This window comes from Schistocerca gregaria, chromosome 1 (assembly GCF_023897955.1).
Source record: "Schistocerca gregaria isolate iqSchGreg1 chromosome 1, iqSchGreg1.2, whole genome shotgun sequence".
Lineage (NCBI taxonomy): Eukaryota > Metazoa > Arthropoda > Insecta > Orthoptera > Acrididae > Schistocerca > Schistocerca gregaria.
The window spans coordinates 658,309,474-658,335,487 of record NC_064920.1 but is presented as its reverse complement, the minus strand read 5'-3'; the positions used below and the strand labels follow the sequence as shown (position 1 = coordinate 658,335,487).

Genomic DNA, 26,014 nt, shown 5'->3' with positions numbered 1-26,014 from the left:
GGAGCTACTTGAATGAGAAGTAGCAGCTCCAAGGTCAGAAAAGCTGACAATAGCCAGGACAGTGATGTGTAATGCCACACTCCTCCTTACCACAGTCCAGTGGAGCCAATGGCAGAGGATGACAAGGTGGTCAGTTGGTCCCATTTGGTCTATCACGGCCAGAATGTAGAACTGCACTTTGCTTTTGGCACAGTGGTTTCTACATAACGAGGTTCAGCTGTTAAATTTTCCTCATCACCTGTCCCAGTTTAATGTTACACCAATGATGGTTTTACCTTAAATTATCCAATATATAACCTTATATCACTTTCAAGAAGGCTTAGGGAATAATTGCAGCATTTGCTACTTACCTGTTAGTTCTCCTAGATGAGTGTCCTACTGTGTAAATATGAAATAAACAAATTTCAAAAAAAAGAAGTGCTCTATTCAGCACTCTACCACAATTATGAGCCTACTAGGTACACCATATCAGATGGCGTAAGGTTTTCTTCATATTTTGCTAGTACATATCTGAAGTTTTGGTGACAATTTTTTGCTCATAGTAACATGCACAGTAAGATACCATCTCCAATTTCTAAATTAGCCAGACACTTCAACAGTAATGAAACTTACAAACAGAGAATGAAAAATGACAAAAAGAGTCATGACTTTTGGTTTTTCAGCCATTTCAGTGATTTATCATTCATTTGTTATGACTTATTAGTCATTTCTTACTTCTATTCTCTCTCCAGTCCCAGAAAACAGTCCTCCTCTGAAGACCTAACTACTTTCATTATGTTCAATCTGTTCCTGCAAGCTACTGTCAATAGAGTTCATTTCATATTTGTTATTTTGCATACTTCAAAATTATTTGGTCTACAGTGACCAACTTATTATCAAATACTATGTACCACATTCAATATTTAATGAAGTGTTTGTTCCACTTTGAAGTAAGTTCAAGTTCAGAATACTTCCAAGAATGGAAATATTTCTGTAGCAATTATCACATCTGCATATAACAAGTAGCAATGTTCGTCAATTTCTTCTCTCTATCTCTCTCTCTCTCTCTCTCTCTCTCTCTCTCTCTCTCTCTCTCTCCCCCCCCCCCCCCCCCCCTGCCCCTCCTTCCTTTTTTGTCCTGGTGATACTGCAGGGCTTTCAGTTTTAAGCATCAAAATATTTTAAGTGTATGCTGCTGTTGATCTTGTTTCTTTGATCTGCATATTTTCATATAAAAACATGGACTTTATATATATATTTTTGAAAACCTAAATCAACATGCATGGAAGGCAATTTCAATCTCATTCCTCTCATGTGTGAATTGTATTTATCGAGGGTTTCAACCACCGTTCCATCATGTCCGATATGATTACTCCACATATTTTCATATTTTTAATCTTACACTATAGAAATTGTCAATGTTTAATATATAAATACTTGATCAATAATACATACGCTGAAAACTGTGAAGGACATCATGCACAAATAGCAGAAATAATTCTGTAAATAATGAAAGGGAAAATAGTTGTACACACCTCATTCCCTGGTGAATAATAGAGTTGCGACGAGTCTTGCAGATGATCAAATCAGCCCACTGCACAATCACAATTGTTACGAAAAATGCAGTGTGACAGGTGTATTCCAGTTTCTTTCTGTCCTGATAGGTCTGTAAATATAAGTCATTACAAATATCATTGTTCTAATAGAACCCATTATCAGTTCTGAGTATGTATCTTAAATTAAAACTAATATACAACCCACTTTTAACTAAAGCAGTATGTACCTACCATCCTTCCTCATTTAGTTTCAAAGGTTCATCACAGGACAACAGCAATATATAACAGCAAATGAAACACTGTCAGACTGGCACTAGGCATAGATTTACGACACAAAAACAGATACTTTACAAGACAAAACATCAAAAATTAGTTACATGTTACATGAATACTGCTTAAGTAATATGCTTATTGGTGGAAACCTTGACAGTGTACTGCTCAATGAATCTAAGGACATCTTAAATGACATAATTCATCATAATCATTTGTGGTTTTAACTACAAATTATTATTCAGCTTAAGAAGTACCAGAATACAATGCTGTAGGTAAGGCTATCAAACCAGAAGCACGAAACTTAACTACAGGATATGGCTCAGGCCACGCACAAATAAATCACAAGACATTGACTCTAAGTAAAGGCGTGGATGGTATTAGCCATCCCAGCATTTGGTCTACAGCTCACACAAGCTATTATCTTTGTAGTTAGGTGTGTTTGGGACTCAGTCTTTAACGTAAGTTTAAAGTGTTATTTATGACTCCAACAATTCCAAAAATATTGCAGAAAGCACAATTAACAATTTATGTTCTTAACCTAATGGAGATTAACCTAATGGAGAATCCTTGATGGAATAAGACATAAAATAAAGGGAAAGCAACCACTAACGTATAGCTGACTGATGTCTGGCACACAGAAATACGCAACAGAAAATCTTATTTATGCTTGCTTTCGAGCTCTTGCTCTTCCTCTAGAGAAAATACACACATTCACGCACACAATGCAGGCAGGCACGGCTGTGCGCTTTTGCTCTCTCTCTTCTACTACTGGTAGACAGAGAGTTCAAAAGCTAGGCTAAATACTTTTTTCTGTTGCGTGTTTCTATCCACCACACATTAGTCATTATAGTTGAGTGGCTGCATTTTCTTTATTTTGCATATGTTCTTAATCCATTAGTCATATACTGGTCACTTTGTGTCTCAAGAGACTTTTTTTTTTAAGTTCTGGTGACTGGTAGATGCCCCTTTAAATATTGTGGCAATATAGGTAAAGTTAAACTTTCTTTCAGAATCTGGAAGAAAATTATAATTTTTTAATCTCAGATTCAACTGATTTATATGCATAGGACTCTCTTTAAAGTACTACAGATGTTTGAATGAATTAAGGAAACAATATTAGTGAGTATAAAAAATGTACTAACAGCACAAACTTGCAAGTCCAATGCAGTACAAGGTGGGAAGCCGTTTAGCACATGTTCCCTATCTGGCACTAGCTTCCAAAGACAAAGTACTACAGATCTTACACCTATGAACACCAGATTAGTATACAATCCCCAATAAGCTCACAAGGTTGTACAATTCTCCTGTCTAGCAATTCAAAAACACTCATATGTAAAAGTTTATTATTTCTCTAGAATTTCAGTCTACAAAGTTCTGATTTCTGACTGAGAATGAGACACATATGTCTCCAACATTCATCCAAGGAGAAACTAATAATTATAAGAAGACAGGACATGGCAGCAACAATATTGCATGCAAGAGCACATGATGATGGCAATATGCCAAAATGGGCTCATTGTTGATTTATAAAATAAACACCATTCAAAGGAGCAGTGTAGCTGGCTGATACTCGTAACAATTCTTGCACTATTTTAGGCACAGAGGGGGAGGGGGAGGGAGGGAGGAAGGGAGGGAGGGAGGGAGGGAGGGAGAGATAGTGTGCGCATGTATTTTTACTGGAAGGAAGAGGACAGCTTGATGGCTAATGAAGTTTTTGGTGCTGTTTCATGTGTGTATGCATCAATACACTGAATATACGTCATAGTTTATTGCCAATTTTTTTCATTGGTTCTACCCTGGAATATCAATTGTCAAACTGCACATAACTTTTTTATGTGTTTCAGTGCAGTATTTTGATCACAGAACTAAATAAGTCACATTACATCTAGGTCTTATTATATGTAATCAATTTCCACAGTAGTGTTCAATAATATTAACATGTACATGAGTAGAATTCACTTGTGGATATTTTAGAAAATATGACAAAATATGTTTCAGTTTGTGTCAACTGTTTCACATTTATTCCTTATAACAAAACTTTTTCTTAAACTTGTGTTCATTAACTACCGTATTTACTCGAATCTAAGCCGCACTCGAATCTAAGCCGCACCTGAAAAATTAGACTCAAAATCAAGGAAAAAAATTTCCAGAATCTAAGCCGCACCTGAAACTTGAGACTCTAAATTCAAGGGGAGAGAAAAGTTTTAGACCGCACCTCCAAATAAAAACAAAGTTGGTCCATTGTAACATGAGGCAAAATTTAGTTCGAATGGATGAAGATACAGCTATAGTAGGTTGGTTCGAGTCATAATCTTAACTGTTAAGCTTTACCAAGTAGCCTTTGCTATGTGTCAGGCGCTCCGTGCTTCATCTGTATTTATATGAGTACCCTTCCTTTTCACGTGCTTCGTCTGGTTTGAATCAATTGTTTATTTTGGTTTGATCTGATAAGTGCCGTTCTCTTTGTTATAGGTGTTTACATCACTCTGAGCTAAAATTGCATTATTGTACTGTGCCGTGCATTGTTCGTCGCATTCTGATAATGAGTGTTTACGACCTGTTGCTGCTCGTGGCAAGGCTTGCTTTTGTGCGTGCCGCCGCTGCTTTCAATAATAATTTAAAAAAAAGAGAGACTGCTATTTGTTGTTACTTACACTGCTGCTTTCTTTGATAATGATCAACACGAACCAAATAATAGACTGTGTATGATAGATGATGTTCTGAACGAGAGTTAAGCGAAAATTTTTCTCCGTTTGAAAATCTTTGCAGACACCTCTTTAGTGCACTACATTCTGCACAGAAATTAAGAGTCATCTTAGATTTAAAAATCTAGTCAGTTGCTGTGCTTCATTTCTGACTGTATTACTATTCAGCATAAGAATAATACGAATATAATCATGACATGACAAGTATATTCTTCCGCGTTTGCTGTTGTCTCACTCTAGTTTCGTAGTTTATTAGGCAGGCAGGATTTAAATGAGATAGCAGCAAACACAAAAGAATACATGTCATAATGCTTACATTCTTCTACATTTTCTTTTATTTACTGACGCAGAGGTTTTGGCGCCAGTATTTATCTTCGTCCCTGAAAAGCATGCCTCTACAGCGGTACACATATTCGACAGCAGAAGTTAGTTGTGGCAGCACCTACCAACAGTTTTCAGAACTTCTGGTTACTTTGCACTCTACTCCAAGCTGCAGGCGGTTGTTTAGATTACAAAAACCGGAAAATTGTGCGGCTTAGATTCGAGTAAATACGGTAGTTTTTAGTGACAATGTATGTAGTTTTACCAGAACAGAATGAAGCACTCATTAGAAAGGAGAATTTTTTTAAAGGTTTGTTAATACAGGTTTTCACTACACTTACCACAATATTATTATTATGATGAACATCGTACATGAATGGCAGAGGCATGTCAGCCTTTTCTTGGAAATATAAACATAGAGCTCTATTGATTAGCTTTCACAGTTTCTTTCACAGCTTTCACAAAATAGCAAAATTTATGAAATCCAACTTTTGAAGTAAGAGCATCCTGCTGGATTGCCCATTAACAAAATGAGTGCTGAGATAATTAGGCAACAAAGGTGTGGCAATTACATGCTTCTTGCTTTCATTATTTTTGTAAATTGATGTGATCTAACCATACTATGTGAAGCAAACCAGGTATAAAGCTAACTTACAGAAACAACTATTACTTCAGTTATTAAGTACAATACTGAAACTAAAGAGCCGATCTTGCCACCATCTTTATTTTATATATTGCAATTATTCTGAGAACAATTTTGACCTACACTTCATCATTTAGTTGATTAACTCTACATTTGAGGTAAGTACAAAAAAATTACTATGGAAAACCAATACCCAACTGAAAAGGAGACCTTTGCTGTAGCAGTGCTGTACTTAGCCCCGGTGGATAAATGTGTTTCTGAGGGATGAAATGGTGGTATTTCCAGTTGCACAAGAAGAGTTAATGGCTTCACAGCAATTGCCTCATTTCTGGAGAGTTGTTTCTGCAGTTTGTTGGAAGATGGATTCCTGCTGACCAGCACTAAGAGCGGTTATCCAGTTTATTCATAGAGAAGGGAAGCATGCTTCACAAATATATCGAGGGATGAAAGAGGTGTATGGACAGCAGAGTCTCATATGGTGAACAATATTTTGGTGGTGCCAGTGTTATGAGGCAGAATGTGTAAACATCAAGGACACGCCACAGTATGGGCAAGTCCATGTTCTCACCAGTGGTGCCACAATTTCAGCTGTTGAAAAGTTTACAAAGCTGAATCATTGGACCATAAGTGATCCTGCCACTGAACTATCAGTAAACTAAGGAACTGTGCCATACATAATCCACAAGAAGCTTTGTTATGGTGAAGTTAGTAAACCATGGGTGCCCAAGCATCTTTCAGATTCAGAAGATGGAAGTTTGCCTGACCAATCTGTTAAAGATACACAGAGCAAGGAATGGATTTCACTACTCAGATTGCGGCATGTGATGAAATGTGGTTTCCCCACTTTGACTGTGCCACCGAATGGATGACCACTGAGTGACAACGTCTTGGCTCCCCTCATCCAAAAACAAGTCAACTGCCCTGGAGGCCAGAAAATTGATACACAGATCCTTTTTCAAAGAAGGACTTCTACTCATCAACTGACTATCATGGGGTGCAACAGTTAACACTGAGCAGTATTGCAACACATTGCTTAGGTTCTAACAGGCCATCGAGAACAAGCACAGGAGCAAGCTTTCAAATGGGATAGTGCTTCTCCAGGGCAGCGCTAGGCCAAATGTGGCCAAAAAGACCCTCAATTTCTTTCAAAAATTTCAATGTAGATCATGGAACATTCATCTTATAACCTCGATTATCTCCCCACATGATTTGCATATTTTCAGCCCCTTAACACAATCTCTGAACGGTCAGAGGTTCTCCTGTGGCAAGAGAGTGGAGGACACTATGGAAAACTGGATTTGTCAGCAACCCAGGAGTTTCTACACTGAAGCCATCCTCTTCCTTCCTATGCACTGGGATCAGTGTATTGATGTCAATGGCAACTGTGTGTAGTAGTACTGTTCCAGATGAACCGTAACTATAATACTGTTGTTATAACTTCTTAACATATAACTCTAGTCTCCTTTTCATTTGGGCACACCCTACATTAGTTACTTGATCCAAAACAGGTTTTAATCACAAAAAATTAAAATAATCCTTCTCTTTCAATCTTTATATTTTGAAAAGACTCTTACCCATTCTTGTCCATAAGAATCTGGAAGATCATTAACAGCCTTCGAGTCCCACTGCTTTCGAATTCCAAATAGTTTGAGAGGCAAGAAACCGTTCTCAGCCATTATAACAAAATAGACAAAGAATCCTGCTGCAGCCTGTATCATGCCAATCTGCCCATATGCCATGGAGATAAGCCTGCAGAGCAAATATTCACCATTAAAGTATTCACTCACACAAGAAAACAGACTTTACTAAAAACAGATTGAAAACACATTTTCAACTATCAAGTGAAAGTATTTATTGCACAATCTGACCAAACTGCATTTCTTATAAGATTTTATTATTAGCTTTTTCTTTTTAAAAAATGAGCTGATGTAACTACTGAAATTCCAAAAATTGCAATTTTTTAATTTTTTCCTTTTTTTCTTTTTCTTTAAGAAAAGAAGTTATGTTGTTAACTGATTTAAAATGACAGATATACCAAGCAATACATGTTTGTTATAAATCAACTACGTTGTTACAGGTTATTTATGAAATGATATTCATCTAATAGCAGCAATGTCAGATAACTATGCTGTGTAAAACACAAGCCAGCACCACTCATGCATAATAACAACAACATAATAGTAACAGAAAAGGTCTTAAAATGGAATGAACTCACCAAACCACTGTCTCAGGTGTCCAGTCTGGCTTTTCAAGGGTAATATTTACCTTGTGTAACAGGGACTGCAATGTGTATGGGAATAGAAACAGACAAGGTTATGATGAACACATCAAATAAAAATGCAGCATTCCCCACAGACAGAGCAAGATTAATAGGTAGTATAGCATGTTCTCTTTCACAAGACACTTGCAACTTTAAGGCTCGCAACTAGGGTGATGCCCCCTGTGCCATAGTTCCATCAAATAATGGAACCATTACTCTCCATCTAGAAGTAGAGGTTATACTCAGAATTACTGTATGCATATTACTTCTGGTGATTATGGTTGGACAGGAAACTGGTTGTGATGGAGAACTGAACGTAGGCAAATGACACACACAGGTGGGGGAACGGGAGGCACCACAGTTGTGTGATATGGTCAATCAATGTATAACCAAGTATGTAAAAACTGTTGCCAATTACTAAGAACATAAACTCACATGACTGTCATACTTACTTTCACATACTAAACAGGAAAAAGAAATTTATACAATAAATGATCAGTGACAGTCTACACAGCTAGTCTGCTGAGTGCACCTGTGACAAATTACTGTACATTAATACAAAAACTAGTTTCTGCTGAGATACTAAAGAAAATTACTAAGTGCTTCCAGGTTCTAATACTAGTTACTACCAGCTGCATCTGTGGTAGTAAAATTGTTTTTGTTATTGCTTACATGGAGACAATTTATGAAAATTGGTGAATGTACAAAGATGATAGTTCTTATGTTTATTTCTTTTGTAGATGAGAGATCAAAGAGCCATAAATACAAAAGAAAATAAGCCTGACACACATATGGTTTTCTTTAATTTATGAGGAGGAAGACAACATACTTCAAGTTTGCCAACTAAAAATCTGCATACAATGTGTGTAAATTCAGCATGGGTGATGCAATGAACTATAACAGAAATTTCTTATGAGAATAAAATCTCACACTGCATAAAATAACTGAATGGAAATGACAGTTTGAGCATGGTCACAAAATAGAAGTGTAATGCATACTTCAGGAAGTCTATTATTGTCCAGTATATTTACTTTTATCCTACAAAATATCTGTGAAAGGGGCGAGGAAAACTAAACAGTTTTCTGCCACGATCTGTAATGTGAAACAAAATGGAAGCACAGGGTGATCTTAACATTAACGAGTCTACACAAGATCAAGATTACAGAGTGATCTGCAAGTGCAGCCAGCTAGGACTAAAAACCTGGTTGCGAGCCAATGCCACAATATAGACATGCATTTATCTGGTTGCCGGTTGTTGTTGGAGATATAAGGTGACAACACCACAGTCATCCAGCAGCCAACGGGGGTTATCATTCAAACATACCTGCGGTTCACCAGATTGTCCCTGTACGGATCGCGGGGCTGCCGTTTCATGATATCCGACTCTGGAGCTTCGTAAGCCAGAGAAATAGCAGGCACCTATAGTGGCAGTGTTAGTAATACAGTAGAGAGTTAGTAATCAAGAACCATGCAATGGAAATTTCCCTGTCTACTTAAAACCAGTAGAGAACAATAGACATCTAACAGAGAAAGACAGAGGCTGGGACTTGTAAGGTTTGTGACAGGAACAAGGGATGTGTAATGGGGAGCAGCAATGAAAACAACAGAGATGAGACTGAAATTTCAGCTTGCATGCTAGGATATACAGAGAAAGTCAAGCACGGCATAATGAAATAAAGAAAGAAAGCAACAGTTACACAATATACATAGCGACAATGAATGGAAAGTGAAGGACTGTTTGATGCCATCATCACTACTTTGGTCACAATTAGATCAGTTTTCATTTAAAGCGAAGAACTGCAACTTATATTTAAGAAAACATACCTCAACAAACCACAATGGTTCTCAGTCACGCTCCAATTTTTTTTGTCTCCCTGTATGAATTCAAATGTTTTGATAGTGTAAGTCCTTATTTTAAATGTAAAATGTAAACATCACCTAAGGTTTAGGCCCTAGACCTGTTCTGACTGGTGCACTGCTTTCTACAAGATAGTGCAAGAAGCAATCTATGATTGTAGGACATGTGATCACCATGTTGCCAAACCATCCATCCATTATTTAACAGTAGGTGAATCCTGATGATGCCGCTGTGAATCACTATAATGTCCAAAACCAGGGAGCAGGGATTTATAAAAATAAATAACAGGAGAGGATACACACTTTTGTGAAGAACACAAACTAAACAAAGGAAAGATAGATGTCTGGGAACTGTGAGCAGATCTTCATTAGTAACAAACAAATTAAGTGAAGGGGTTCAGACAACAACAGCAGTATAGTACACTAAGGGACCTGAAATTTAGTATCTATTTATGGCAAGATTAGCATTAATTCTTTTTTTCCCTAAATGATTAGATGTACAAATCCGAAAGGTTGTCACACTACGAGCCTACAGACGATGTCTCCGTGCTGTGCTTACAAACTGGCTGTTAAATATTAAAAAAGGGGGTGATTCCCAAATCAGCTTTGCAATTGGAATGTTTGCTTTTATTAAAACACATGCTTTTTCTCAAAATGGGTCTTTGTCTATTTTCTTCTTCTGGCTCTACTTGAGCTTTCAACAAATGATATTTTTCTGTCGAGAAGCAGCAGCATTTTCCCACCGCTGGACCAAGACTGACTTAAGATGACTGAAGATGTTTCTAGAAAATTTTTCTTGTTGCACCAAATTAAATAACAACAAAACCTACAGAATATTGGTTTTGCCCTTTCGTGGGCACTCACAGCTGTGTGGCTCATATCTGCCACTGCTACAGACAGAACCAACGAGGTACTAATGCTCATTTAACATTAGCAACTGCCTGACCAAACTCAACTTCTCGAAGTGCATGCGCCTCTCATGCCTGGATGTAAATCAGCAGCCAACCATGTCGCAAATGTGTGTGTGTGATGTCACTAATCGACAGATTGTGCAAAGTATGCTGCAGACTACACATGCACAGAAGCATCGGTTTGGCAGAGTCTGCTAATATTGGAAGTTAGCTTATTCCTGCCATGCTTACTTCTATCATAGATTGGATTTTTTGCTTTAGTGTTTTCTGAATCTTTATCATGTTGGTTGCTTTGTTTTCATAAGACACCAGAAAGGTCGCACAAGATCTCTCTACACGAGAGAAAATAATCCAGAAGCAAAAATGTTATTTCATTTTACAAAGAAAAAGGCTAAAACGTACATAAATAAGAACATAAATAGTTAAACAGGTTATATTGAAAATTATTTCCACAGTGAAAAATCCAGAATTACTAAGAAGAAAAATAATTTTTGATATTATTTGGCACTAAGTAAGAAAACAAAATATGAAGAATAATGTAAGAAGGCACTGTTTACTGCATTCTAGACATATGATTTGTTTGCAAGTCTGTACTTTTTCAAGCAAATGTTTATGTTTTGAAATGTTTGGATGACACCTTTCCCATTATTTCATTTCTCTGGAGTGTGAAGAGTTTGCCACATGGTCTTTGGCAAGACCTACGAATTTTATTTGATGATTAATATACTACTGTCTTTGCTTGTCCTTACATTTTCTTACTATATCTTGATTTTTTTCATAAAAAGGATAGTCCCTCATAACATCACTTCCACCACACAGGTGCCAAACTGCACGGCGGACAGATCTCACTACATACATGCAGTTTTGGCATCAACGTGTGAACAAAGAGACCCCTCAAGACTCAGTAGCAGAATAAAGTCCCACGGGTGCTGCAGCAGACTCGCTCATTTTGAGTAGTCAACTGAGATAGGAAAGTCAATTGTTCCGTAAGGGCATTACAAAAAAACACTTATTTGCACATTAAGGAAGGAAATTCGGCATGGTCAAAATACAGTAACAGGTTTTGTTTCCAGTCATTAAGGTGCAGAGTGTGGACATTATAAACTAACAGTTGACTGCAAGCATAAAAGAACTAGAATTATCACAATAATAAAAGAAAACAATGAGCAACACACAACACAAAACATTTGACCAACTACCATGCAACTGTTTGCTGATATTGAGAGTATCATAAACAAGGTAGGTCGGACCCGATCTCTACTGATATTTGATGTAACCGAAGTTCAAAACACCTGCCACCTGAAGCTGCCACATTAAAGTTTATCATTCTTTTTAATGCCAACACTTGAACTTTAGCTAGCACATAAAACTATGTGTGTATTTGTTCTAAGATGCTAGGTCCCACAGGTCAGTTCTACATTGCATTATGCAGCATGTATCTTATACAGGCCAATTAATCACCCAAAACTGACGTGGCACCAGAGCACTGAGCACACCGATATGTAATTGGAAATACATTCTTACATATCTTTCCCAATTGGGCTTAGTAAGCTGATGTGTATGCCAGCAATCAGAAACTGGTCACATTTATGATATTTATATGCAAAAAAGAAGCTAATTGAAGCAAGCTCTGACAAAATAGTTCACCTGGATAAAATTCACTATGAAACAGCATTTACTGGCTAAATTTTTATTTTCAGTTTTTGAGGCAGAATTTGCTTCTGCATTTGCATTTATCACAAACTGAACTTTCCAGGTTCCTAGGTGTACTTAACTGATAACACCAGAACTCAGTGATTCCCTGCTTGTTATTGAATGCTTTCTGCTTTTCCTCTTGCACCAACCAATATTCCAACTATTACCTCCATTATTTCTACTTAACTTATTTAGTCTTTGTATTGTTTATTGGTGCAGTCTCTAAATCACATCCAATGGTTGTGTTATACATTCGTCATGCATGTAGAATACACTTTTGCTGTTTATATTTCATGCTTAGCATCCTAGCTTGCTTATGTTTCTTTGTCATGGTACTTTCAAAACTTTTACTCGCATCTACCCACCATTCTATCAACCTTCGCTCTAAGCTCTGTGTTCACCTTTCATAAAAGGAAGCTTAAAATTTAAGTGTCTGATGGATCACTTTTTCAAAACAGAAACATTATGCTAAACAAACACCACATATTTTGTTTAAAAAGTTCACCCGCCACCTTGCTTGTTCTTTCATAAGTTATCATGACACTACTACTTTTTTCCTATTACATTCACCAAGTGACTTGCAGCAACACTAATGTGGCAGATTTCACATAATTAAGACAGATAAGATAACCATTACAGTAGTTCCATCAATAGGGCTATGGGCAATTCCTTTCTGAATTCTTGCCAAAACCAAGTTAGTAGCCCATCGCTGGAAATCTCAATATGCAAAATATGAAGTATTGGAAGCAAAAGACGATTTTGTAGGCTGGGAGGAATGGGAAAGATAGAAAAGGTATGGCTTTTACATTGTGTGTGTGTGTGTGTGTGTGTGTGTGTGTGTGTGTGTGTGTGTGTGTGTGTGTGTGTGTGAGCGCGCACACACACACATGCGTTTTACATATGTACAAACTCATGATCAAAAGGCAATGCAGATGGTATCTTTCTTTCACTGTAGGAGTAACAGGCAAAACAGAGCAATGTAACACAATGTGCCAGATTTTAGAGGGGATGTTTACCAAAAACTGGATGTTTATTAAAAACTGGACTTCCCAAAAGTGATGATGGCATTCTAAGTTTAACATACAACATATGGAGCTAAAGCACAATAAACATTCAGACTTACCTTTATATCCTTGGCAAGTGAGTAATTTTCAGAAGTCACATATTTTTCAGGGTTCTCATCATTTATAGTGTATTGAGAGAAGTAAAATAAGGGCCCCACACAACCAAAATAATGACCCCAGTAGAAATTGGAAATTTTGACCATTTACCTTTCATTTACGAGCTTATCTGTGAAAGGATTTCGAGGCTGTCGCTTCATGATATCAGATTCTGCTTCTTCATAGGCCAGAGAAATGGCAGGGACCTAACAAAATGGCGCAACATGATGAAAACACAAAACTAAAGAAAATGAGAACAAAAATTTAAAGATTTCTAAAAGTGAGGGTACTACATAAAAGGCATGAAACTGCAGGGTATAAATTAAACAAAAAACATTCAAGTCAGCAACTAAGTGCAAGCACTATTTCTGTGGACACATAACTAACCCTAAACATTCACTTATGAGACTTTCCCTACAGGAAAGAACTATGTAAGTGCAGTAGTTACACACATCTACTACATTCTACCCATATGAACGCAAAGAGCAAGGAATGGTAAGGGGAGGTCTGAGGATTCACACATTATAATTATAACTTCGAACTGATATTATGATTATGATTATTATTATTATTATTATTATTATTATTATTAATCATCTAAATTCTCTGTAAAACACACTATAATATGAAACTAATTACTATCACAGGTACTGCGACATCATTAAACCATCCTCCAGAACCAGTAAGTTACAATAACAGATCTAAGTCAGCATTATTACAGTTTATGCCCACATTTGGTTATGTGAGATTAATGAGACTACACATCACATTTCTCACATACACCTGACGGAATATACCTTCTGTTAACCAAGTTATCCGTTCTTGGGTTTCTTGGAGGACGCTTCATTATATCTGCTTCTGCAAGCTCATATCCTAATGAGATGGCAGGGACCTAAGAAATATAAGTGTCCAGAAATTCAAAATCATATTTCTTCAAGCAAAACTTACACAAGAAAACTGATTTCCTATCCAATTATTTCCCCAGAACATCCACAAATGGAGGCTGCTTGTATTTGATCCTATGTAAATAACTGATACTAGAAGGAGTCTGAAAATTAAAATTGCTGTTTCTACTACAATCATAAGATGGATGCAATATGTGACTACTCCAATATACACACAATACTCTCAATGGGTAACAAAAAGAAACAAAAAAAGTGGAATGACTCTGGAATGCATAACTATTCATGGCTAAAAGTAGAACACAATGTTATACAAAAATATGTACCGTTTTCACACTTCATGCAGTGAGCTTCTCTGGAAGTAATCTGCAATACAATTAACTGTCTAACAATTTTAATCCATGCAAATACAATAAAAAAAGAGAATTAGAACAGATTTATATCCCTGAGAAGTTCCACTGTTATTACAGATAAATGTTATAAAATGTTTGACAAATGTTCTGCTATGATGAATGAGCTACAGTTTAATAACTGTTTTTAAAATGCTCACAACTTTAATGTTATTCTTTTAGCCATGAAAACACTAGAAAATTAAAAAAATAAATCATCCAGGATCAATGGCATCAGTTACAAAATACTGCAGGTACAGGTCATCAACAAATGCAAATTTTATCTGAAAAACAAGTGTCTATTAGTCTCTACATGTATAGTTACAGAAGTAATGGATGTTAAACTGTTTGGAATTTGAATACTACAATTATGAGACAAGCACCATACATGAGACAGTGTTGAAAAATGTATGAAATACAGTTTCAGTGTATGAACTGTTGCATAGTCTAGTCACTGTTTTTTGTATTTACTGATGAGTGATACTCAACTAATTCTACAGCATCATTCATCACATAAAAATTATTATGTGGCAGTGACACTGTTCATACAAATGCACCAAGGAAGCATTGCAACCCAACAGATGCCGCAATACTTTCTTGTGGAATTTGAAAGGCTGGATGGCAGAACAATAACAACTGCCACACACACACACACACACACACACACACACACACACACACACACAGTGATAGTTGCTACAACATAATTACTCATTGCTCTCAATGGTAAGAACTCCACTAAACTTCAAAATCTCAAACGATTCTCTGTATGTGTGCGTCAGAACTATTAAATTTTTCTCTATAATTTCAAGTACGGTAGATACTATGGAAAAAAATTAACTGGGCAAAACAGAAATTAAAAATTGTCTAGCATAATCATAAAACTGCAATCATTTAGCATCACTCATATGTAGTAATATCTCTATAATCTTCTTAAGAAAGTAAATACAGAGTCTATGGTAAAAAAAGAGACTAGCCCCCTAATGGCTGGAACATTGTGACAGAGGAAATGGGAACAGGAAAAGGAACCTTGTCATTTGAGATATAACTGCAAAGGTCTGTGTAGCAGTGGCTTATAGTGAGAACTTACCACTTCACATCCAGCTGAAGAAATTTCAAAAGTAAGAGATAAATAATAAAACATGCATGGGAATTAAATCTGAATGTCAGAGAGGAAGAAATAAAATAAAAACTAAGAAGCAGTAAATACTCTAGCTGCACAGCCTATTAAAGACATTCTCTAGCTTGACAAAGATCTGTTTATGCATCAGTATAAAATCTAAGGGGTAATATGCATAAAAAGTGTTGTGCTCAAGTAATATGCAAAAATGTTTACATTACAGTAACAATTCTTTTGGAGGATAAGCCCACTGATTCAAGTTACCTTTCATTGACCAAATTATCTTTGTAAGGATTACGTGGACGTCGCTTCATTATATCAGACTCAGCCTCCTCGTAAGCCAGGGAAATTGCTGGTACCTGATAGTGACAGAAAGATGTACACAGGTTCCTTCTCCAAACAATATTTATAATCTTTGTCCCTAATCAGTCTGTGTAGGTCTCAATCATGTAGTAATACAAAAAAATGTGATTCTGATGAGGTAATATTACTGAATTATATGAGAAAATATACCAAATCCTTCCAGAAGGATAAAACTGAATGAATGTTAGCACTGCTTTTTCAAATCGACTGAGACTAAAAAATTTCTGCACACCAAACATGGTGTGAAGATTTTTTATTCAGTAGACTGTAAGCTCAAACGTACAGTATCATTTTAACATAAAAAAAGACCACTTCACAGCTCATTTAATTAAGTCACAAAACAAGAAAAATGTCTGGTGAATGCAATTGTGTCCCTTATACCAGACATGAGCAGAATGACGAATGTAAAGAAAGAATTGGTACAATACAGAGTGTGTGTAGAAGGGAAAAGTCAGACGAACAGATTTGACTGGAATGAACTATAAGCACGTCTGTTGATCATTCATGAAAATGCCAAACATTGACAGTGCAGACCGCTCATATTTCCTTCCAATGCACTGTCACAAACACATCCACTTCCCTCTAACTGCACAGACATATTCTTAAGAATCAGTATAGAGAGAATGGACCATAACAGATTTAACTACAACTCAATGAAGAGCAGCAATACTAGTGCACTTCTCCTGGAACAAGAAAGCTGCTCCTGCAATGCAGTATCTATTCTGAACTCATAATTCACAATTTTGTAGACTGTACTGAAATTAAAAACAAAGAGCTAACAACAAAAAGAGACAAGACAGAGAAGATGCAGAAATTTATTACAAAAATTCTGTACTGAGAAACATTTTCTCTGAAGTATCATAACTGATGCAACACTTTAGTTTCACACACACACACACACACACACACACACACACACACACACACCTACCTTTTGTATCCCTAAGAAGAAGAAAAATGAAATAAAAGTAACTCATAGTTAAGTAGCTACTGGCTTCATGCTGAAAAAAAAAATCAATCATGCTGAATAAACATATCACACACACAGAAAAAAAAACACACAATTCAAGTAACTCTTAAGCCACACCAATGATGGGTAAGGTTCTCTCAAATAGTACAGGTATCTGAAATTCAAGTAAAACTGCAGCAATAGAAAAAGAAATTACAAACTACTATGAAATGTCAATCATTAACACTGAAACAGTGAACAGCTGTGGCAGCATGACATTACACACACTTCAGATACTGGAAAAACATGCTGAATCTTCAACCATAATTAAGGTACTGTTTACATTACACAAATTAGAGGAAGTTGGTCGTGATTGCTATGGGACAGTTGGGTGTTTTATGATTTTTAATGTCCTCATCTTGAAAAGGAAATCTTCTGTTCCCTTGTGTCACTGTGATCCAAAGAGTCATAACAAATAGTGTGCATTTTACATACAAATACATATACGGGTAGACTTTCAGTCCAGAACAGAAGAAACTGGTCAGCTTAGGTATTTGCAGCAATACTCTGACCACAATGAAGTGATACTGGCAGCTGGACTCGGGACTTACAGGACTGGATAATTTCTGGATAAGGATACACTGTTCCAGTTTCCCCATTATTTCAACTTAACATGAGCTAAAATTTTTGTTACTGAAAATGTAATTATTACCATAAACAGTAATTCTCTGACCTGTAACATGGAAGTATCTATACATAAGAAGAAATAGTATAATAAATACTCACCATGTCAGTGCCCAGATCAATGCACAAGATTGTAACTGTGCCAAGGGGTAGAGGAATGTCACATAAGATGAATGCAAGGAAAGGTGATATTTCAGGGATGTTGGATGTCAGTGTGTACGCAATAGACTTCTTCAAGTTGTCAAAGATCAAACGCCCCTCTTCCACACCAGTTACAATTGAAGCGAAGTTATCATCCAACAGGATCATGTCAGCAGCCTGTTTTGATACGTCAGAGCCAGCAATACCCATAGCCACACCTGAAATGTAATAAAATTATCCAAGATGTTACAAGATAATCACAACTTTTAGCCTAATTATCACAATTATCAGTGATGTCATGAACACACAACCTCAACCTTTTCTTACATCACACACACACACACACACACACACACACACACACACACACACACACACAAATTAAAATGTGTCATGTCCTCAACAAATATTAAGGATGGCACACTAATTTACTTGAAGAAAGCCAGATAAGTGGAAGCTATGACTTACTGACAGAATCACAACAGCATTCACTGAAGTGATTTGGGGAAACAAAAATCAAAATCAGAGTGGCTAGATTATTCACCCTGCTCCTATTGACTCCAAGATGACTGTCTTAAAAGCTAATCCTCCTTACAATTCATATTACAACCCGACAATTATAATTTTATTTATAGTTTTCCTGTTTTCCTTCGTGTTTCCACGGTTTTGTTCCTTTCCACTTTGTATATGGAAAGCAGCAGGAATTCTAATGCTGAAGACTGAATACCATTACTCGTTTTCTTTCTGCAATGTTAGAACTTTGACTAGTCTCAGATCGCATCCTCACACCACCGTTTCATAATTTCTGATACTTTCAGTCATGACAATCTTGGTTTTACAAAAACAATTTATGCTGACTGTAATCTAAAAGGCTAAACTTCATATTCAGGCAATTTTTCTCAGTGACAGGACAAGAAATGATTATGGATCCCTGAAAGGTCTACACTAATTTGATAATCCACGCAATTATCATCAAATACAAACTGACATGTAATATTCCTTGATGTCCAGAACTGAAATGTAATCAGAACAATATTCCAAGCAATATTTCAGTTTTGCTTGCTTTGGATACACAAATATGAGAGTACGAAGAAACGTAATGCACACATGCTTGTAAGAGCATGGCAGAAAGATCGGGCACAACGTACATTAAAGTACAAGTCTTAAAATTCAAAACCATCTATTTATTTTTCAACAGAGTCAGAATTATGACTAACATAGTTCTCCCAATGTGTAACAAGTTTTTTTCATTCCATCACAGAAAAATGCTTCCAACTTTTCTCAAATCCATGACTGGACAGCTGCCTTCACCTCATTGTCTGAGCTGTAATAATTACCCTTTAGGTCCCTCTTGAGTCCAGGAAAAAATAAAATTCGCAAGTCACAAGTTCACTGTAGTAACAAGGGTATGGAATTGGTTCAAACTTCAGGTTTCACACAGCCTTTTCAGTTGAGGGTGATGTGTGGATGAGCATTGTCATGTTGCAATATTATTGCTCAATAATGAAGCTAACACGTTCCTTAGATATTCCAATATCGTTTGCAATATGCTTTTGAGTGATTCACTGATTATTTTGAATCAAATCATCGATGAGTAGCAATATTTATCACCTGTGGTAGTGATCACATGTATACTGCATGTTTCACCAACACTTATAGCTTTTCCAGGCTCACAACCACAAAGATTATTACTCATCAGTTTAAAGAACACCTATAAACAGCATTGTCACCATGAACAACCTCTAAACAACGTCAAGTCTCACAAATTGTCACATTTTCAGCTGTTAAAATGACGATAACAACACACTGTTTAACTGATGCTGACACAGCACTAGAACATATCTCCATACTCCCATGACTCAAAACATACTGGACAAATGCACTCTGGATGAATGCAACACATTCAAACTAAGTGTTCTTAAAAAGGGGCAAGTTACCTTCCAAATGCTACCTGGCATATTTCTCAAAGTCATTTCATTCACGTTCTATAAGCATATATGTATTACTTCTCATTCTACCAGCATACACTGCATAGCAATGACTTTTAGATACAAACTTCCTGTTTTCTAACACGATTGTTTCCTGGAGCAGAGCAGTAACTCAACTGCATTTATTTTACAGAAACATCTACACGCTAAAGACATTTTCAAGAACCTATATCTTGTTATTGACTAAAGGGTCAACAAAAGTAAGTGACTGTAAATACAGTCATTCTGGTCTCTTTCAGGTCTTTTATATAATACACATTTTAGCGTAGTACTTCCAAGAGCAAATATCACATATATTACAAAAAATGTACAACTACTACCACTGGTATGGCACTCAATGTATATGTTATGATTGAACTGCACTTTTTGTCAACAAATTTCAACTGATGGTGCTGTTATGAAGAACTTACACAAAAAAGTAAGATCTTTTTAACAGTACCATCAACTAAGATTTGTTCACATAAACTGCTGTTCAGATGTAGCCTGTCCGTCAAATGTGATTATGTTATTTACTAATGAATGTGATTTTAACTTTGTGACATGGTTGCCCTACCAATGGAGACCCTGGTACAACTTTTTAATTATACATATGGGTTTAGCTCTGGGCTAAGACATGAATCATACATAAAGATTGAAAGTTACCAATACAGCAATACTTGTAACTTCATATACTTGTAATCCCATATTTTTGATGACCCTGTAGTCAATAATTGTACCTAGGTACTTGAAAATGGCTTAAGGTTGAGTTCTTATGGTAGTATGAAAAACAATTGGAAAATTGATAACAGCAGGCATTATGGTGTCCATTAATAAAGTTCATTTCCTCTTATAACAGCATGCCCATTTCACAGTATTCCTTACTTTCCTTTCTACTTCTTTGTTTCTTTTACCTTGTTTTTTCTTTTGGCTTTGCCTCTAGTACAATGAATTTCACTTTTCTTGCACATACAAATCTTTTATTGCTGTTACTCTTATACATCAAATTTTGACTTATCCTCTTTTCTTGAATTTCTCCACAATCAAATGTGTACATGCTGCTACTGTTAATAAAGTTACTCCTTTAAGTTCTTTTGTTTGAGTTTCAAACATAAACCAACAAACAATAAATGAAAAACATGTTGATGATTAACTCACCAATGTCAGCTTTCTTGAGTGCAGGGGAGTCGTTTACACCATCACCAGTCACAGCTACAATAGCTCCCATTCGTTGACAGCCTTCTACAATGATCAACTTTTGTTGAGGTGATGTGCGTGCAAACACAATTTCAGTGTGATACCTGAAATCATTTTAAAAAATGTAAAATAAGTAACCTACATTGCGATCTACTGCAATTCTCTTTTCACCTTCACAGATTATCTGCAGATTCAGGTTCATGCTAACATGTTACACAAGGCCTACATACCACTAGTAAAAACCAGAAAATAATTTTAAATTATTATTCCACCTTTTCCCTCGGTGAAACATCATCGATAAGGGCTTTCGGAGCTGAAGGCTCACTCGTGTAACCTTGATGACTGCACGACACAAAACTTTACACCTTGCCTGGGCCCGTCAATGCAGACACTGGACTGTCCATGACTGGAAACATGTTGCCTGGTTGGTCGAGTCTCATTTTAGATTGTATCGACAGGTTGGACGTGTACGGGTATGGAGACAACCTCATGAATCACTGGACCCTGCAGGTCAACAGGGTACTGTTCAAGCTGTTTATGGCTCTGTAAAAGTGTGGACATGTGCAGTTGGAATTATATGGGATCCCTGATACGTCTAGATATGACACTGACAGATGTCTCATATGTAAGCATCCTGTCTTATTACCTGCATCCATTCATGTCCATTGTGCATTCCAAATGGACTCTGGCAATTCCAGCAGGACAATGTGACATCCTACACATCCAGAATTGCTACAGAGTGGCTCCAGGGACACTTCTGAGTTTAAACACTTCCACTGGCCACCAAACTAACTGGCATACCTTGCAACATGCTGTTCAGAAGAGATCTCCCATCCTCATACTCTTATGAGCAGCCCTGCAGGATTCATAGTATCAATTCCCTCCATCACTACTTCAGACATTAATTGAGTCGATGCCACATCGTGATGCTACACTTCTGCTTGCTCGCGGGGGCCCTACACTATATTAGGTAGGTATACCAGTTTCTTGGGATCTTCAATGTATGTCAAACTTACTGATTTGTCTCTTTTCAATGATTCTAATTGCAAGTGTGGCTGAACTAAGTTATTTTAGGAGATCCAAAATGTGCAATTTCCAATTTCAATTCTCATCAATATGGACATCTAAGAATTTTGAAGTTTTCACCTTATTTATTATTTCATACCGTATGTTACCACTGGTATAGGACCATTAGATGTGTAGAACTGAATATTTCATATCTTTTTAAAGCTGAGGGTGAGACCATTTGAAGAAAACCAGTGATACATAAGAACTTTGTTTACCATTTCTTCTGTTTCTGTGTGTATGTTTCGGTTGATTAGAATACTATTGTCATCTTCAAAAAGAACTAATTCTGCTCGATGTATATTAGATGGTAGATCGTTTACATACATGAGGTAGTGGGCCTAAGATTGAGCCCCGTATGTGATTTATCCCCAGTCAGATTTATGTCTCTGGATTATATACTCTACAGATGACTGGACGGTATACGGCCAAAACATCAGAAGATGAAGTGAAATTTATGTGGCTGTACACCCAAAATTTTATGAAACAACCCTTCTGAAACCGAACTATGATTTGTGGATGATACTACAGTTTTTAAAGTAAGGTACTATTGTAGAATACATCACCTCAAAAATTTTTGAAAATGACATCAGCAACAAAACAGAATAATAGTTATTGACATGGCTTCAGTGATAGTATTTCATATAGTTTTAATCTGTGAATATGTATGATCACAAAACTTTAGACAATTTAGTATTATCATAAGCTGATAAGCAGTAAATATAACTTTCCTGTTTTCTGTTAAAAGAAACTATAAGAAGCAAAATGATGTTCCATACTGTGCTATGCTATGAAAGTGTGCAATTTCGATGTCTTTCTTACAGTCAGTTTCAAATGAACTATGAACTATTAGATAAACTGTTTATCTCATATTTATACACTTCTGCTTTACATACAGGGTGAATCACAATGAATGGTACAAAAAGAAAGTATTCATGTGACTACAGCAATGACTTTATTTCAGAAATACATATATAGACTTCTGCGAATGTCCATGGGAACAGTGGGAGTTAACCTTTCAGTCTATATGTGTATTTCTGAAATAAAGTCATTACTGTAGTCATAGGAATATTTTCTTTTTGTCCCATTCGTTTTGAAACAACTTGTATTTTCAGGCAAAATTTGTATAATCAAACCTGTCCTGTTCTGTTTTCTTACACACTGTTGGTTATACAGGAAGTTGTATTTCTGGCTTATTGGTTTATGATGAGAATACAACTACGGAATCTGAATAATCCAAAACTTTGTAGTCCTATACTATCATAGATTAAAGCAACATAAAATACTGAAGCCATTACAGTCGCAGATCCAGCAGCTGGAGAGATGTCTCTCATTCTCCATGTACCAAATATCCTGACCAATTTACCCATTCATCTTATGTAACTTCAGTTTCCAATCATGGTTTCGTTCGCAATAACAATAAACAAGGCTCAAGGTCAGAGAGAGGGGTAAGAGAACAGAACCATGAGGGGGCACGGGAGAGGAAACCAATAGACATAGTGAGGGGGAAGGAGGAGGAGACTGGCAGAGGGAAAGGAGGTTGGGGGAGGAAGATGAAAGGCGTTTTAGATGTGTATCCAAATCCCACATATCTGGTAACTGTAAAGCCTTGCCATGTTTGCTGTATATTAAAAATATATAGCCTATATCTGTCCAAATCATCTTTAGAACATTTTGTAAACATCTTAAGTAAATCGGTCAAGAACTTTTTGTTGTTTCCTCTTTATCTATTACATATACAGTTACATACAATATTAAAAAATGTACCCAGCCTATTTCCGCTGAATTATCATTAGTGTGTCGTGCAAAATTCGTAAGTGAATTGATGAAGTACTTTTGAAAAATTGTAACAACATTAACCAACAACTTGCCTTTAGATAGTAGTATAGGTATAGCATAAAATTAGTCCACATTTCTGGCAGTCATACTGTTAACAATGTTACTGTTCATAACAGTACTAGAAGTTTGTTATCAACAGTAGTGTTGTTAAGAGGATGACACTGCAGGCCCTGTTGCCTAATTTACACGGGATTTCAAAAATGTGAGACACTGCTAAGCTAGTTTTGTGTGTATTTTTTTACAATGCCAATGTGGCTTCATTACATTAGGACATGTTTTAAAACAGCTCTGATGATGATCATTTTGGCCAAAGCTGTAGCCTAAGGAATGAAACAAATTTTTTGGTCTCACAGGCAGAAGTAAAAGAACACCCTGTAATGCAATTTCAGCACCTGAAACTAAAATCAGATAATCATCTAGTAAAAGCATATACTAAACAGGTTGTAGCTATTCACACTTTGATGGTAACTATGGTGAGGAAAATTAGGTCCTGGCAAGAAAGGAATTGTGGTTTCTTCAACAGATAATTGGTGTAATGAGGACAAAAAAGTGACCTAAGGAGGATACAGGACTATTTCATGCCATTTAAATGACAACATCATGAGGAATTACCATAAGTGGACTTCTCGTGTAGAACAAATGAGTGCTGCAGACAGTCACATATCATATTATGGGCTTTATCAGAGAGAGCAGACTGAAGATAAGACGGAAAGACTAATAATGTGTGGTATCTGAAGTTGGCAATAGGACAAAAAGCTTACTGCTTTAAGTATATGAAGATGGTTTCTCCCATCTGACAATAATACGTAAAGGACGGATGGCTACTCTCCACACAGAGGCAGCGCTGAGTCACAGACAAACACAATGAAAAAGAGTTCTAAATATATTCAGCTAGCTGGCTGAGTCCATCATGAGGCATAGATTTAAAGAAAAATTTGCGTGTGTGTACACGTACGCACGAATGCAAGTGCACACATGCGGCTACTTTTGTCTTCAGGTGCTAAGGTGGGAGCCTCAACACCTGGAGAATGACCATTTGTGTATGAGTTGTGTTTGTGTGAATGTGTGTGATTTTTCTACATTTGGTGGATGTCTCTCTTCAAGTCAACACCAACTCTATGTTGTGGGGTAGTCATCTTTTTATACTGTTCTTACATCCTTGATTTTCTGTCTTTTTAATGACTCTCTTCTACCACACACACAATCAGTGCCCAATGCATACCATAATGTGGAACTTGAATAAAAGTTTCTAACAAATCCTCTGAAATTTGTGCTTCTCTTACACCTAATGCTCTTTTTGCTCTTACCGTCTCCAAAATATTGTATTTTATGTGGAACAGGAATTATGGAGCAACAGATAACTATGTGGAAGAACAGATGAGTACTAAGTTTCCTTACACATATCACATGGCTTCTAGGACATCTAGGACATACTTCCATCGGTCAAGTGGATCAATTTTTTTTTTCCCTCAACACATGCACCCCCAACACACATACATGCGCATGCACGCACGCACGCACGCACGCACACAAACTGCAAGAGAATGTTCAGTTAAACTTGATGGAATAGCCACAGACTTAGCACTGCTTAAGTCTTTTCCTCAGTAAATACTTCCCTGATTATTAATGAAAGAAACAACTCTCCTTGGATAACTGTTTCCTCATAATCAATAAACAACTGAGGCAGAAATCTTTTTTCATTTCATAAATTTCTCAACCTTCAAAGACTTTCATATGAATTGTTCTTCGAAAAGTAAAAAGCAATACGAATAATCAGTAGGCTCCTATTCATCATGGAACTGTGACACTATTAAGCATACTTCACAAGAATGTTATTCCTTGATGATGAACTAGTGATACGTACCTGAGGATCTCATCTAGCTGATCAGAATTAAGGTCACGTAGTTCTGTACCATGAACCACAGCTGCTTTTGCTTCACGAGGATTAACTTCTGACACTGGAATGTTTAATCGTTGTGCAATATCTTCCACAGTTTCATTGCCTGGAAATTGAGGTGTGATTAATCTTAAAGTTCACAAA

General features: G+C 36.6%; 1 protein-coding gene across 17 annotated transcripts in view; it reads right to left on the bottom strand.

Moving 5' to 3' along the window:
- The window catches only part of LOC126361668 (sodium/potassium-transporting ATPase subunit alpha), a 631,467-nt gene that overhangs the window by 6,005 nt on the left and 599,448 nt on the right, over positions 1–26,014 (bottom strand). For 6 of the 17 annotated variants that reach the window (XM_050007807.1, XM_050007814.1, XM_050007819.1 and 3 more), the window contains 6 exons: positions 25,838–25,976; positions 21,031–21,173; positions 17,870–18,126; positions 13,472–13,566; positions 7,052–7,226; positions 1,515–1,645 (listed from right to left, as the gene is read on the bottom strand). In XM_050007807.1, coding sequence (XP_049863764.1) covers positions 1,515–1,645; positions 7,052–7,226; positions 13,472–13,566; positions 17,870–18,126; positions 21,031–21,173; positions 25,838–25,976 — 940 coding nt within the window. Of the gene's footprint in view, positions 1–1,514; positions 1,646–7,051; positions 7,227–9,061; positions 9,157–13,471; positions 13,567–14,157; positions 14,253–16,035; positions 16,131–17,869; positions 18,127–21,030; positions 21,174–25,837; positions 25,977–26,014 lie in introns of all 17 variants that reach the window. The other 11 variants (XM_050007815.1, XM_050007824.1, XM_050007809.1 and 8 more) reach the window with 3 other exon arrangements.